The sequence below is a fragment of the Antrostomus carolinensis genome, unplaced genomic scaffold (assembly GCF_000700745.2).
Source record: "Antrostomus carolinensis isolate BGI_N321 unplaced genomic scaffold, ASM70074v2 scaffold34701, whole genome shotgun sequence".
Taxonomy (NCBI): Eukaryota; Metazoa; Chordata; class Aves; order Caprimulgiformes; family Caprimulgidae; genus Antrostomus; species Antrostomus carolinensis.
In genome coordinates this window covers 2228-16042 of record NW_010295465.1, presented here as the reverse complement: position 1 = coordinate 16042, position 13815 = coordinate 2228, and the positions used below count along the sequence as shown (strand labels likewise).

At 44.4% G+C, this 13815-nt stretch overlaps 1 protein-coding gene across 1 annotated transcript; it reads right to left on the bottom strand.

Annotated features, from left to right (window-relative positions):
• Nucleotides 1-3892: 3892 nt before the first annotated feature.
• On the bottom strand, nucleotides 3893-12964 carry LOC104532728 (DENN domain-containing protein 5B-like; the record flags this gene model as incomplete). The annotated part of the gene is made up of 4 exons (XM_010177999.2): nucleotides 3893-4043; nucleotides 6180-6411; nucleotides 7868-8404; nucleotides 12719-12964. Coding segments are annotated over 4 exons (1166 nt in total), but the record flags the coding sequence as incomplete, so codon positions are not given.
• Nucleotides 12965-13815: the final 851 nt, after the last annotated feature.

Here is a 13815-nt window from a genome sequence, read left to right as displayed (position 1 = left end):
GCAGTGAGCGAGCGGCTGGGTTTGGCTGCGGGCCCAGTGCAGCCACCACAACACGTAGGCAGGTGGAAAAAGCACATACAGTATGAAGCACTCAGGACAAGAAACAGAACATTTCCCATTAAAAAAAGTAATTTAGTTAAAACCAGAATGAATTCTTTCATCATACAGAGACTTCACCAAAGGTTACCACTAGCGCACATTTTCTTCAATAACATTCACTGATGTTTGAACAAGCAAAGAGGAGTCCTGTTTAAAAACCAGGAGAACCAGAGCACCAGGCAGATAAACCCTGGGCAGTTCCCAGCTTGAAGAGGGTTCAGTGACAGAGGCCACAGGACGGTGCCCACACAAGTCCTGCCTTGAACTGGAGCACAAAAGTGAACTGATTTCGTACGCTCCCAGCAGACGAGTTTTACAAACACACAGTGACACAGCGGTGAGACCAGCAAAGCCCAGGGTCAGGGAGGAAGTGAGGAGCTTATAAAGGTGGGAAAAACAGGGCTAAGCAAAGAGAAAGGCAAAAAGGGATAATTAAAGCAATTTTGTAAATGTGTAACAAAGCAAAACCCTCTTCTGAAAACCAAGAGATAATTAAGAAAAAAAAGAAAAGGAGTTCAGTTATTCTTTGCAGGCACTGACTCCAAAGTGCCAGAATGCAAATGCATTCCCATGCTTGGTGTGAAATCAGTGTTTTCCTCTGCAATATTTAATCTCATTTATCAAGCTTCTTAGTACAAATTAAGTTACAAGGTAATCAATTAGATTGAAAACACAACTTGTTTCATTGTTTTAATTTTGCACTGTAAGCATATTCACCCCAATTTAACAATTAGCTAATCAAAAACCATGAAGTGTTTGTGTAGCTCGGCTTTTTCTCATTCAAATTCCTTTCCTGGATCATTGCAGATGCATCAGCCTGCGGAGTCCCAGCTGCAATCTGAAAAACCTGGCAGCAAACACGCGCGGGGAAGGAAGACGAGAACACGGAGAAACCACAACGTGGTGCTGGGGTTTGGAAAAGGAAAGGAGGACTCTGGAAACCTGGGCTCTTTTCCAGATAGAGAAACCGCCTGAGGGACTGCAGCCTGTTTCCTCCCAGGATCCTCCTAGGTTTCATCCTAGGATGCCTTCTAGGAGGAGTTCTGCAGAAGTAGGATGAGTGCAGAGGGGGTCTCTCAAGTGAGACATCACTGCCTGATGGGCAAGAGAATAGAACGGGGTGGGTTGATTTGTTTTCTTTTGTTTTGTTTTTTTAATTGCTTTAGCCAACCTCTATGATTTACATATATTTTACACTGATTTAGATATATTATACAGTGATTTAGATTTAACATATTATTCACTGAAGTATTTAAAAGACAAGCAGATGTGGCATTTCAGGACACAGTTTAGTGGGCATGGTGGCATTGGGTTGATGGTTGGACTGGATGATCTTAGAGGACTCTTCCAACCTCTATGATTCTATGATTTAGATATAACATTAATATAATACAATACAATATAATATAATACTTATACACAAAACAGCCCAGTAACTGACAGAGGTCCCTTCAGTGCTCTGCCTGACTGCAGGAAGGGAATAACTAGATAACATTATGAGCTCTAGCTGTATGTTTGTTACTTTATCTCTCCAGAAAGGGAAGCAATAAAAACCTGATGGCTGACCAGTGAGGACAGGTTGTCATTAAAATAGCTGTGAATTGGTTTATTTGCTACTGTCCAACAACAACCAACTGGAGCACAGAAATGAGGTTTTTTTCCCCTGGAAATACACTTCCTTACAACAGTCAAGACAAAATTTGCTACGTAAAATGGAAGCTTGCAAAAATAACTCTCATCTCCATAGCAATATCCTTGCATTAACTTTATGAGCACCCAATAAATACATCTGCAGTGCTAGGGAATGGAGCTGAAATGGGCTTTTCCCCCATCCCCAAACACAAAGGCCTGGTTCTATCTGCAGGTGTAACATGTCTAAAAAGGATACACTGGGAAATCCAAATTAATGGAAGGCTATATTGCAATTGATTTTGTGGTCAAAAGAATTCTGCTGTACTTGCAGAGAGCAAGAAAAGACTATCTGTTTTACACATGGGTGTGAATTCAGCAGAATTACATGTCTAGAATGAGAGAGAAAGAGAGTCCACTCAGCTGCTCACATAAAAAGCCAGGAAGCAAGAAGATATAAACAGATGGTCTTGAGATTTTCCAATTACAAACCTTTTTGGCAATATACAGCTGGAGGAATTCCAAACATTTGTCACTTTGACACTGCTTCACAGTAAGTAATGGGATTTTGGTACTTACAAATTCTGAAACATGCTGCAATCTGAAGACCAAAACCAGATCTTTAAATCAAAACTATCACTCAAGGAGTTAAAGTCACATTTTAGAAGAGGTATCAACCTAACAGAAGCACCTCAAAAGGCGTAAGGAAAACTATTTTTAATTTGATGCCTATTCATAGGTTCACTAAGATTCTGTATCAGAGCCAGAAGATATAAGCGACTTTGAGGAGGCTGAGCACGCTCACACTGCTGCTGACACTGTAAAACTGAAGCCCACCATGAGGAGAAGAGGCAGACTGCTCAACACAACATCCCACACGGTGAAGAAATCCTCCCTTTCTCGAGGGACCACTACCCGTCAGCTTTTGTCTTGGCTTGCAAGAAGACTGCAAACAAAAGAACTCTGATTTATGATTCTATGATCCCTTTTTTTGTTTTGTTTTGTTTAAATTTCTTTAAAAGAACTGCAGTTCTTTAAACATTCAGTGCTCCAGGAGATCTTACGTTATCATTTGCAAGTCTTATGCTTGGTAGGTTATTAAAAAGGGATTAGTCAGCACTGGGGTGCACAAGAGAGGTATAAATAGAATTAATTGAGTGGGCACCTCACATCGGAGCTCAGAGCAGCGTGCATGCCTGCACTTTCCTAAAACAAGAGCTAGCTTTAAAATCTGGGCAATTGCAGCTTTTGGAGCTCTTAGATTTAGCTGTGCTCCACCTTGACCTACCACCAAAATTGCAAGCTGGGGCCTGAGCTAGTAATTCCACAAAGCAGTAACCACTGAGGCACAAATCTTCCATTTTGGAAGGTGGGAGGGGGAAATCCCTCTTTCCTGGGTTTTTAGGGAATTAAAAAATAAGAATTAACATACAGTACGTACTTTATGTTATACCTATATAGTACTGAGCAGCATAGCTGCTCCAGGTCCTCATTTTACATGAGGTAATTTAACTATGTAATGACATGCTCAATTCAACATCTATAGGTTCCCCAACCTTCATACCAAAGTGCACTACAGAATTGTATCACACTCAAAAGAGCAACCTGGGTACAGAACCACATACTCTCCACCCTCATTTGAATTATTCTTTCAGGTTATTCCAATGTGGAAATTTTATTAAAGAGAGCTATAAAAACCTTTGGGTCACATAATAACAGCTAAAGAAAACAGAGGAACAGAGTGGGCATCCATTTCATTCTGCACAGCGATGTGGAGGCTTCCATACCCAAATTTCTTTCAGAATCTGAATTTTAGCTCAAGTTTCCAAATTATCCTACTTCATGCAAAACAGCGAAAAAATGAATTTTAAATTTATTATGGCAATGATAAAACTAAAAATATGTACGAGAAGACACAGTCCTCACCACTCAACACAAACCAGTCCTGAGGAATCTTCCCAAAACCAGAGCCAACACTTTCTAACATAACCCAAATCATGGCTATAACTTCAAAAATCGCCATCCATACAAACAAGAAACAGGAAGAGCTGCTAGGGTTCATTAGACTGCTGGGAAGTCACCCAAAATAGGACTTCACCCAATGACGTGAATCTTTTATTTGAGAAACCTGCTTTCAAATCCAGAAAATAAAACCTGTGCTTACTTGTTATTGGTGGGTCCTGTTGCCAAGACATCCGATTGCAACTTTGGGAAAAACCCTTGTTCGTATTTCCCTTGGCCGATCTTCATATCGAGCAAGTGGGGGTGGATGGCCGTGTGATCGATCTTCATCAGCCGCTGCTCGATGGACTGGGCTGCAAGTTACAGTCACAGGTCAGCAACCACGTTAGGGAACCGCCTGAAGACACGCGCTGTGACAACCAGAGCGGTCATACTCGGACCTCTGGAGACGCTCCAAGAAGTTAAAATGGTGACTTTAGACCCATAAATACATTGGTCACGGAAGCGACGAAACATCCGTGCTGTTATTTTGTTATTTTGCTTCTAGTTTCCTCATCCAACACAACGAGCACTGGCGCAAGCACGTTAGCTGTTAAGGAAGCGGGTGTTTACAGGAGCCTACAAGGTGGGTTATGAATCCCAGACTTGCCTAGATTGGAAAAGACCTTTAAGATCATCGAGTCCAATCAACGAATTGGCAAGAGCAGTGCAGTGCAATCTTCCCCCTGCTCCTTTGGACTGAGACCTCTGAGGCCAGCTGCAGCCCTCCATGGGGTTTGGCATCTCGCTTTGCCCCGGACACGTCTCCTTGGGCAGACACACGGGGCACGATACACAGGTTTTGCAAACATCTGGCACCTCTCATGATCCTCCTCCTGAAATCAGATAGGCCATGACTGGGTGACAGGTCTTTAAAAAGCACAGGGAACTGCAGCAAGGCCTGAGGAGCATCAGGAAGATGAAGAGATGCTTGAAAACAGGGGAGGTTATGACAGACTGGAGAGGGCTCCCTGGGAATCTCTGCTCCGTCGGGACTAACGCGGTTCAGTCGTTTGCTTCAAGGACTCGAGGATTTCATCTCAGATCTTGAGCAGGATGAAAATAAAACCCGTCACCCTCTCAACCCTGAGTCAGCTGCACTGGGAAGGAGAGGGGAAAGGAGGTGTATGGGGGGAATCAGCATCTCATTAGCAGCTTTAATATTCAGCTCTTTATAGCCCATCCGTTCACGGGCAGGCTTGTTCTTCTCAGCATACCATGACTAGTGGATATATATGCAAAATGTGAAAGCTCAATCCATTTTCTGTGTCTCAAGAACAACACAGAACTCACTTCCTATTTTATACAACTGTGAGAGGAAAAAAATTGTCCTAAGATTTACATACATTATCATTAAAAACTCAGCAGCTTTTTTTCCCCTTCCAAAAAAAAAAAAAAGAAAAAGAAAAAAAAATGCTTCTTAAAGTTTTATTTTGGAGAAAAGGACTGGGCAGTGTGGGATCTGAGGGTTTGAAAGGTTCTGAAAATAGGAGGTTAAACAAACAGGTGCTGGATGGGTGCTAGGGTCACAAATATTGTGAATGGTAAATACAAAGGGAAGCTGGCATTACTGTCCGTTTGCTGCTTTTCACATGACAGAAAATGAGGTTCCGGTGCCACAATATCTACCAAAACCAGACGCTGAATAGACAGTCGACCTGCAAATTAAAATTGGTTTTAAATAGAAAAAGTTAACGCAGACACGGGATTTCTATTTCTGCCGCATTTGTAACAAGTAAAACACTCTGAAGGAATTAAACAAACAAACTAAAAAAAACCCCCATGAGAAATGTCTTTGCCCCAGTTCATTAACATTCGTCTCACCAAATTTAAGAGTGTAATTTCCTTGTATTAGTTGGAAATGGAATAAATACTTGCACAGTAAGAAACTCAAGGATAATTTAAAAATGCATCCTGTGACTGTAAAGGAAAAAAAATCCAAATCTTCAGTACACAGGGTATTGTCCATTCACACTGGAGCATCTATCACTGGAGCTACTAAATACGTCACACAGGAGTAGGTCCCCAGCATCCCCCACTGCTCTAACAAATGGCATAAGGCAAAAAAAACCCCAAAATACATCTTTTTATGGAAAGTGGGAGATGAGGCCAGTGGAGCAGACAGCAGGTCTTGGCTCCTTGTCATGGCTGGCGCTGGTCCCACCAGCACCGTGAAGGAAAGCTCTCCTAGCAATGGACCAGGACCTGCCTGAGAGGAGAAACAGTGAGCCCAGCTCTGGGGTTTGGGTTGTGTTGATTAAAGGCACCAGCCTAGGAGAGCTCGAGGGGAAAGTGAAGGGTTTTTAGCATTGAAAAGCACACTGAAAGGAAAATACGGACACTGCAGAGTCCTTCTCAGGTAGCTTCCAACAATCAGGTGACTGAGGACCTCTATTTCTTTGTGGCTGACACTGTACTTTTGAATATTTAACTAGCCCATCTGAACATACCTGCTTCTTTCAAAGTGCTGCATTTCTGATAGTTGGATGTCCGCAGCGCAGGGGCCCTCACGTTATACAGCCTGATCTTCTCAATCCGAGAGTCAAAAACTCGCAGAAGAGGGTCCTTTTCTTCCCACTGGGAGATTATCTTATTGTCTATGAAGGTTGCAAACATCTGTGTTTCGATGAAGTGGGAAAGGAATGGGAGGTAAGGCTCAGGTTGGTCCGAAAGGAAGGAAGCCTGAAATACAGAACAGCCTGTTAGTGCCGCGTTCCCTCCCGCCTGGTGTTGACACTACGAGCCGTTCTGAGCCACAGAACCGATCCAACAGCCAACGGGAAGGCTTGGACAAGGCTTCCCCACCACAAAAACACCTCTCAGAGAGGTGTGCAGCCATCACAGGTCACCTCTTTGGTCATGACTTTTGTCAGAAGTAAGCAGTGCAGGAGGCTTCATGAGAGCCAGAGCAAAGGGGATATGGAGTTATCCAAGGAACGCCCGTGCTGGCAGCTTTCTCAAAGCAGCCTCAAAGCTCCCACCCGCAGGAATGAGCCCTCTGGGCAACCTGAAGGAGATCACGGCCACGTCTGCCCACTGAGATCCCTGCTTGGGACCAGATCACTTATTCAGCTGTCATACATATCAAGGGCTGTGATAGTTTCACTGGACCAGCCCTCTCTGAGGCTCGAACTCAGGACACTCAGATTATGAGACTGTCCAAACCAGGACAAGGGCTCTTCAGCTAATGCTCTTTTGTGATTCAATTAATCATGAATTTTGAATTAAAACTTGAGCGTGTGCCGTGCTTAAGTTTCTAACTGAGCTTTGAAAACCCCAACCTTAACAGCCCACGTTATTGCAGAAGGACTAGCAGAGGTCACCTCAACAACCCCCTCCTTTGAATGCCATGCTGTTAAATGCCTGAATACAAACAAGACCTATAAAAGGCATGGCAGTTTTGTATTTTTATTTTTTTTTAATCAAAACCTGACTCAAATCAATATTTAGTCTGCTCCTGACTGTTTATCCCTCTAACATTCTTCTTGGAGAAGGACTTGCACCTAAAAAAGCTGATGGCTAGTAGTGCTATCTACTTCGCAAAGTCACTCAGAAATAACAACTGTGCAAGCTTCCAAGTATTTCTCATTGCTTTTGCTGGCCCTCAAGTCTCTTTATTTCCCCACTTCTATCTCTGTTTCCTTTTCACCCTCATATACACACTACAAGGGAGTCATAACAGTGTTGTTCTGCCATAACCATGGGACAACCTTCTACAGAACAACACGACCCATTGATAAAAAGCTCTACTGTGAAATTTGAAAACAAGAAAGACTAGATGCAGGTTTTTTTGTTCAGTGGATGCACCTCTCCTCTCAGCAAAGAAAAAAAGAAAGGAAGAAAAAAAAAGTCACTTTCCATTGCTACCCTTCCACCCAACCCAGAGGAGAAGCCCCATCAGCTGGGCAGAAGCCTGCCAGCTTGGCTCGTACAAGCTCTGATGGGCTCGGTGGATCTGCCCCAATTTCCTTTGGCGGGAGATCCAGCCCCGTGTAATCAAAACGGACAAATCTCTGAGCGAGGTGGATGAAGAGCGGCAGATTAACGAGTACCCAGGCTATCTACACATCACAGAGCCAGCCTCCCTCCCTCTCAAAAGCACTTTTAGAGGGGAAAATGAATCCAGGGCTATCTTTACTTTGTCAAAGTTCTGCATTTGTTCCCTGTTTGTCAGCCACGACTCCATATCAGGGGCAGCCTGAATGACAAAAGCTTCGTAGTCTGCAAACATCTGCGTGAAGCGGTTGGCAAAAACCTCGCGAAGCTGCACGTTCAGTTTGTAATCCCTCAGCTCCAGCTCCTCACACGGCAACTTCCCATCCTTCTCCTTCTCCGTGAGGGTGGTGGTGATGGTCATCTTCTCCATCGTCACGCCCGTTCTCTTGGCCAGGGCTTGCAGGCGGGCGATCGTCTCGTTGCCCTTCAGCAGCTCGTACATGTTGAGGGCATTGCCGGGGATGTTCCCGTTCTTCTTGTCGTTCACCAAGTCACTAAGAACCAGGTTCTTGAGTTTGGTGGCACTGTCGCTGCAGTGCAGGTTACCCTCTGGTGGGATCCCAAACTGCAGGAGAACCTCGGAGATTTCCTGGATAAACTCCAGCTTGTTGGGGAACTGGGGGAACTCCTCTGGCAGTTCAATAAAATGGTTATCGATGTCTACGAAGCACAGGTTTGCCTGAAATAAAAAGAAAAGTTTCAAAATGGGCATTCAGCACTGACTTGGCTCCTCTGCTCAGCAGCCCCATTTCCCCAGGGTGCTGCCAGACAAAAGGTAAGAGCACACATATGCAGGAGCCTAAAGCTGCGTGAGACACAGCCTGGGACATCTCAGGCTGCAGTAAAGCTGGAGGCCAAATGGATGGCAATGATTTAATGAATAAATTAAATTGGGACATTGGTTGGTAGCTGGCTGAACATGAGTCAGTAGAGTGCCCAGGTGGCCAAGAAGGCCAAGGGCATCCTGGCCTGGATCAGCACCAGTGTGGCCAGTAGGAACAGGGAAATTCTCTTCCCCCTGCACTGGGCACTGGTGAGGCTGCAGCTGGAGTGCTGGGTTCAGTGTTGGGCCCCTGACTCCAAGAAGGACATGGAGGTGCTGGAGCGTGTCCAGAGAAGGGAACGGAGCTGGGGAAGGGTCTGGAGCACAAGTGTGCTGAGTTCCCTTGTGGCTGAGGGAACTGGGGGTGTTGAGCCTGGAGAAAAGGAGGCTGAGGGGAGACCTTGTGGCTCTGTGCAAGTCCCTTGGAGGAGGGTGGAGAGAGGTGGGGGTGGGTCTGTTCAACCAAGGCCCAAGGGACAGGACAAGAGGAAATGGGCTCCAGTTGTGGCCAGGGCAGTTGAGATGGGATGTGAGGGAGAATTTCTTTGCTGCAAGGGTTCTGAGGCATTGGAAGGGGTTGCCCAGGGCAGTGGTGGAGTCCCCATCCCTGGAGGGATTGAAGAGTCGTGTAGACATAGTGCTGAGGGACATGGGTTAGTTGGGGACTTGTCAGCGTTGGGTTCATGGTTGGACTCGATGATCTTAAAGATCTTTTTCAACCACTACGATTCTGTGACAGATAAAGCCTCTTGCCCCCTCCTCTTCTCCTGGGACTTGCAGATCCCAAACTTCCCACTACAAAGATTTGATACCTGCCAGACCAGTCAAGGACACACAGCAGGTAGAATATGCAGCACCACTTCTCAGCCCACGTAAATACTATTTGTGTGAATTCCTGCACCTCAAGGACACGTTTATTTTACCAGGATCCAACTGCAAGAAGCCTCTGTAGCTGTGCTACCAAGGAACGAGATGTTCAGTGAGAACGATGACGCTGCTACAACCAAAGCTACAAAAGAGGGTCCCATGCAAATCCTTTAGGATCACATCTGAGTAGAGCTTGTCCACTGGGGGTCAAGCCCTATTTCTCCACTCTCCCCTACCCCCTGCTTCCATGGAGACTTTTAATCTCGGCAATTCCTCCGCCCCAGATTTAAACAGAGTGCTCTTAGACAGCTTTGCTGCGCATGAGGGTGGATCTCAGCCCATAGGATTAAAGATAAGTGAAGACATCAATCTAGCAGAGCCGAGACTTTTACTAGGAATGTGTCAACTCGGGGATGGAAGATCCTTACATAAAAATTAATTACACTGCAAATGCACCCTGAGGAATAACAGCAGAATGAAAAACAGTAATTGATCTTCTAAGCTGCAGCTTACATCTGAAACCTCTGTCTGAGTGCACTGTGATGACTAAAATCTGAAACCAGGTCAGATTCCCAAGGTGCTGAGCTCCAAAGGGTTCCACACTGGCATAAAGCTGCAGAACAAGACATGCAGGAACCCACGGGGCAGCAGCAGGTCTTTGTTAGCCTGACCTGGCCACCAGCACAGCTCCTCTGTCTTCTCCAAGGCACCTGCACTGTTCCTGACTTCTCATTAAACACTTTAGACCAATCTTTAGATTCTGTGAACAGAAAGCACTTATCTTCCCCCTTTTTAATTTTCATCAGGACAATACATTCCACAGCAAACTTTATTATAATATATCAGATATGTCAGGGACATGCTTGAGACTAATCACCTTTCACACAGATACCTTGAAGAGTATTGGATTCATTTGGTAAAGCAGAAGCGTCCCTTCCGCTCACTTTTTCCATAATAAATTTGGACTGCACAAAGCAAAGCATTTCTTTATCCAAAACAATTTGCTTTACTTAACCATACAGTTATTAAAGAGTTGTGGTATGCATCAGTATGGTTCTTTAGCTCAGGGCCTGTCTTCTTATCTATCAATATTTCATTTCAAAGGCTTTTTAATTTAAGCTCTGCATATCATTTACAAAATTTGAAAAATGAGATTTGGATTTAGAAAACCCTTGGGGGAATTGGGCTCACTTCTCTCTTCAAAAACCATCTGATGATTGAAGTTAATTCAGAGAGATTAGTAACCTTCAGACAGCACGATGGCCAGTTGTCAGCCTTTTTCTCTCTAACAAACAAATGGTTTATATTTAGACCAAGGGCTTAACAAGCTAGCTCCTGGCCTGAACAACAAATGAATACTGAAGCCAACGGCACTTCATCACCGCTCACACGTGGCAGGATTTTTCTACGTTGCATTGTCTAGAAGCATTTGAGATTCAAGATCTTCCCTGTTCAATACTCCTTCTTTCTTTCCCTCTCCTACAGTTCCTGGACTTGTGGTGTTCATAAATGCTGGGCTGATATTTTTCACTCATTCCTTAAACTTTGGAACAGGAGGAGGTTCCACTCCGAGATTACTCTTCCCTCACTGGCAATATTTGTTATTCAAGCCATACTGCAAGCCCATCACATTAAAATTTTAATTTAAGCAAAATGACAGCTTAATCTGCTAACTAAAAGCACATGACTAATGATTTTTTAGAATCACAGTAATTATGTAATATTAGCATGGTTTCACTGAAAAGCGTAGCGAGATACCAGCTTCGTTTCCAGGCCAATGCAAATTTCATGTAATTGGGCCACTGGTATCCATGAGGTGAGACTTGATTTCCCACCAAGGTTAAGGATCAGTCACTTCATCGGGAAATGCTGCAGCCACACCAACAGTTATTCTTAGGGTTCCCACTGATTTTAAGAAGAAACCTGAGTTAAAATGCATGGCATGCTCGAGAGGTGGATCCAATCACCATCTTGAATGCAGACAGGTTAGCAATATCCCAAATAATATGGCAGTGTAGAGAGTGATCAGCAGCCAGGTTAAAATGTGAAGCAGTTTTAATCACCTTGGTCAAATTTTGAGGTAAGAAGTCTCCATTTCACTCCCTACCACCAGAGATTGTAACACCTAGATTAGGAAGATGACCCTTCCTTCCTTTTTTCCTCTGGGGAAAAAAGTGATAGACCAGGAAAAGTCTTCACTTCCCATTACATGGGAGGACAGAAGACCTTCAGTTCAAAAGGCCATAACTGGAGTGAGTCAATATTTTAGCCTCTAAGTGGTTCTCAGGCACGGTATGAACACAAACCTGGCTTCTTTAAGGCCAAGATGCCCGTCAATATATTTTGACCCAGTCAGGAACATGCGGGCTCACCCGTGGGTAAGATTAAGCTGGCAGGACAGGGTACGCTACTCATCAGCAGTGGGGGGACAGGGACAGGTTTACACCATCTTGCAACTGCACCCAAGATCCAGATTCATAAAGACCATCCTCAAATCACAGAATCCCAGAGTTGCCTCGATTAAAGGAAAAGCCCTTTAAGATCGAGTCCAACCATGAACCCAACACTGACAAGTCCCTGACTAACCCATGTCCCTCAGCACTGTGTCTACACCACTCTGAAATCCCTCCAGGGATGGGGACTCCACCACTGCCCTGGGCAACCCCTTCCAATGCCTCAGAACCCTTGCAGCAAAGAAATTCTTCTTCACATCCCATCTCAACTGCCCTGGCCACAACTGGAGCCCATTTCCTCTTGTCCTGTCCCTTGGTCCTTGGTTGAACAGACCCACCCCCACCTCTCTCCACCCTCCTCCAAGGGACTTGCACAGAGCCACAAGGTCTCCCCTCAGCCTCCTTTTCTCCAGGCTCAACAACCCCAGTTCCCTCAGCCGGGAACTCAGCACACTTGTGCTCCAGACCCTTCCCCAGCTCCGTTGCCCTTCTCCGGACACGCTCCAGCAATGAAATGCTCTTTACCCCTCTGTCAACAGGATTGTGACACTGACAAAGAGTAGCAAAACCTGGTGAAGTCTGTGATGCAGGGAAAGTAGAGAAACTTTCAGCATCACAGCAAGAAGCAGAAGCATTTGGAAGTCAATGCAATTAGCAGCACTCATTAAATTGAGAAATGGAGTAAGAAAAGGAAAGCAGATACTTCCTCCACTTCCTCACTCCTGCTGGCAAACAGTCTTCATGGTGCCAGAGAAGCCTCCCAACACCAGGGATGGCATGTCCCAGCTGCTACCCACACCAATGTCAGTAACGGGTTTCAGGGCAGGAACAGCAAAGACAAGAGACTGACCTCCTGAGGCAGCTCCAGCTTGGAGCGGTCGGTTCCCTCCTTGGACTGCAGCCCCATCAGGTAGGGAACGGGAGCATCCAGAAAATGCAGGAGAGAGGCAGGAAGGATGGGGACGTACACGTGCTGCCACTGAAATGGGAACAGCAGCGTCGTGATTCCCTCCGCTACCGTCATCAGACGCTGATAATCTAGACAGAGAGAGACAGACAGACATCGAATCATCTTCCTGTGTTTAGCCTTTGAAATCTGGTTGGCAAGGACATCAGTGACAAGAGAGAATCCATGTTTATATGGGAAGATGTTCTTTTGAAAATAAGAAAGTAGTTAAAAGCCTTAAACATTATGTCATTTGTCCAGACTCATTGCCCCCAGGAAGAAACTGCTGAACATAATTATTCATATCTTATCAAGATCTAGTCCGTCATTAAATTCCTTTATTAAAAGGATACCAAAAGTTCTCTCTAAAGTAGAGGATAAGAATACTCAAACTCTATAAAAACCACCTTTTCTTACACGATAAAAGGAGAGAAAGAAGGGAACTTCAAGGAAACACTGCAGTAAGACTTCCTCGCCTGCTCCTGCCTGCCTGCTTCCTCTCCGCTCATGCCACCCAAGGCTGAGTGTATTTTCCAGGAGACTCGCCTTGGTCACATAGCAGTAGAACTTTACAGTCTCTAAGTATTTAAAAAAACCCATTTTTTAGTAAGTTAAATCCAAACCAAAGCCTAACAGAATTTTATTTCTCAAAAAGATTCTGTACAGTTAGCATTTTCTATTTTATTTATTTATTATTTATATTTTCCCAAATTTGTATTTAATCCACTAGTTTATTGCTTTGCAATGCTTTGGTTCAAGTAAACACATTATTTTTTTTTTAATTAAGATTTAATTTGATCCAGCTGAGCTGCAAGAATATTTCAGAATCTGGATAAGAGCTAATTATTTCTCAAATATCCAGCTGGCACGATGCAACACCACAAGCTATTTATTGATATAAATGAGGGAATCCGAGTTTGAGAATGTAGAGGTTTTTGGGGGTATTTTTAAAGAAAAAAATCACACATTGGTATTAAAGAGATGGTCACCTTACAGCAGAT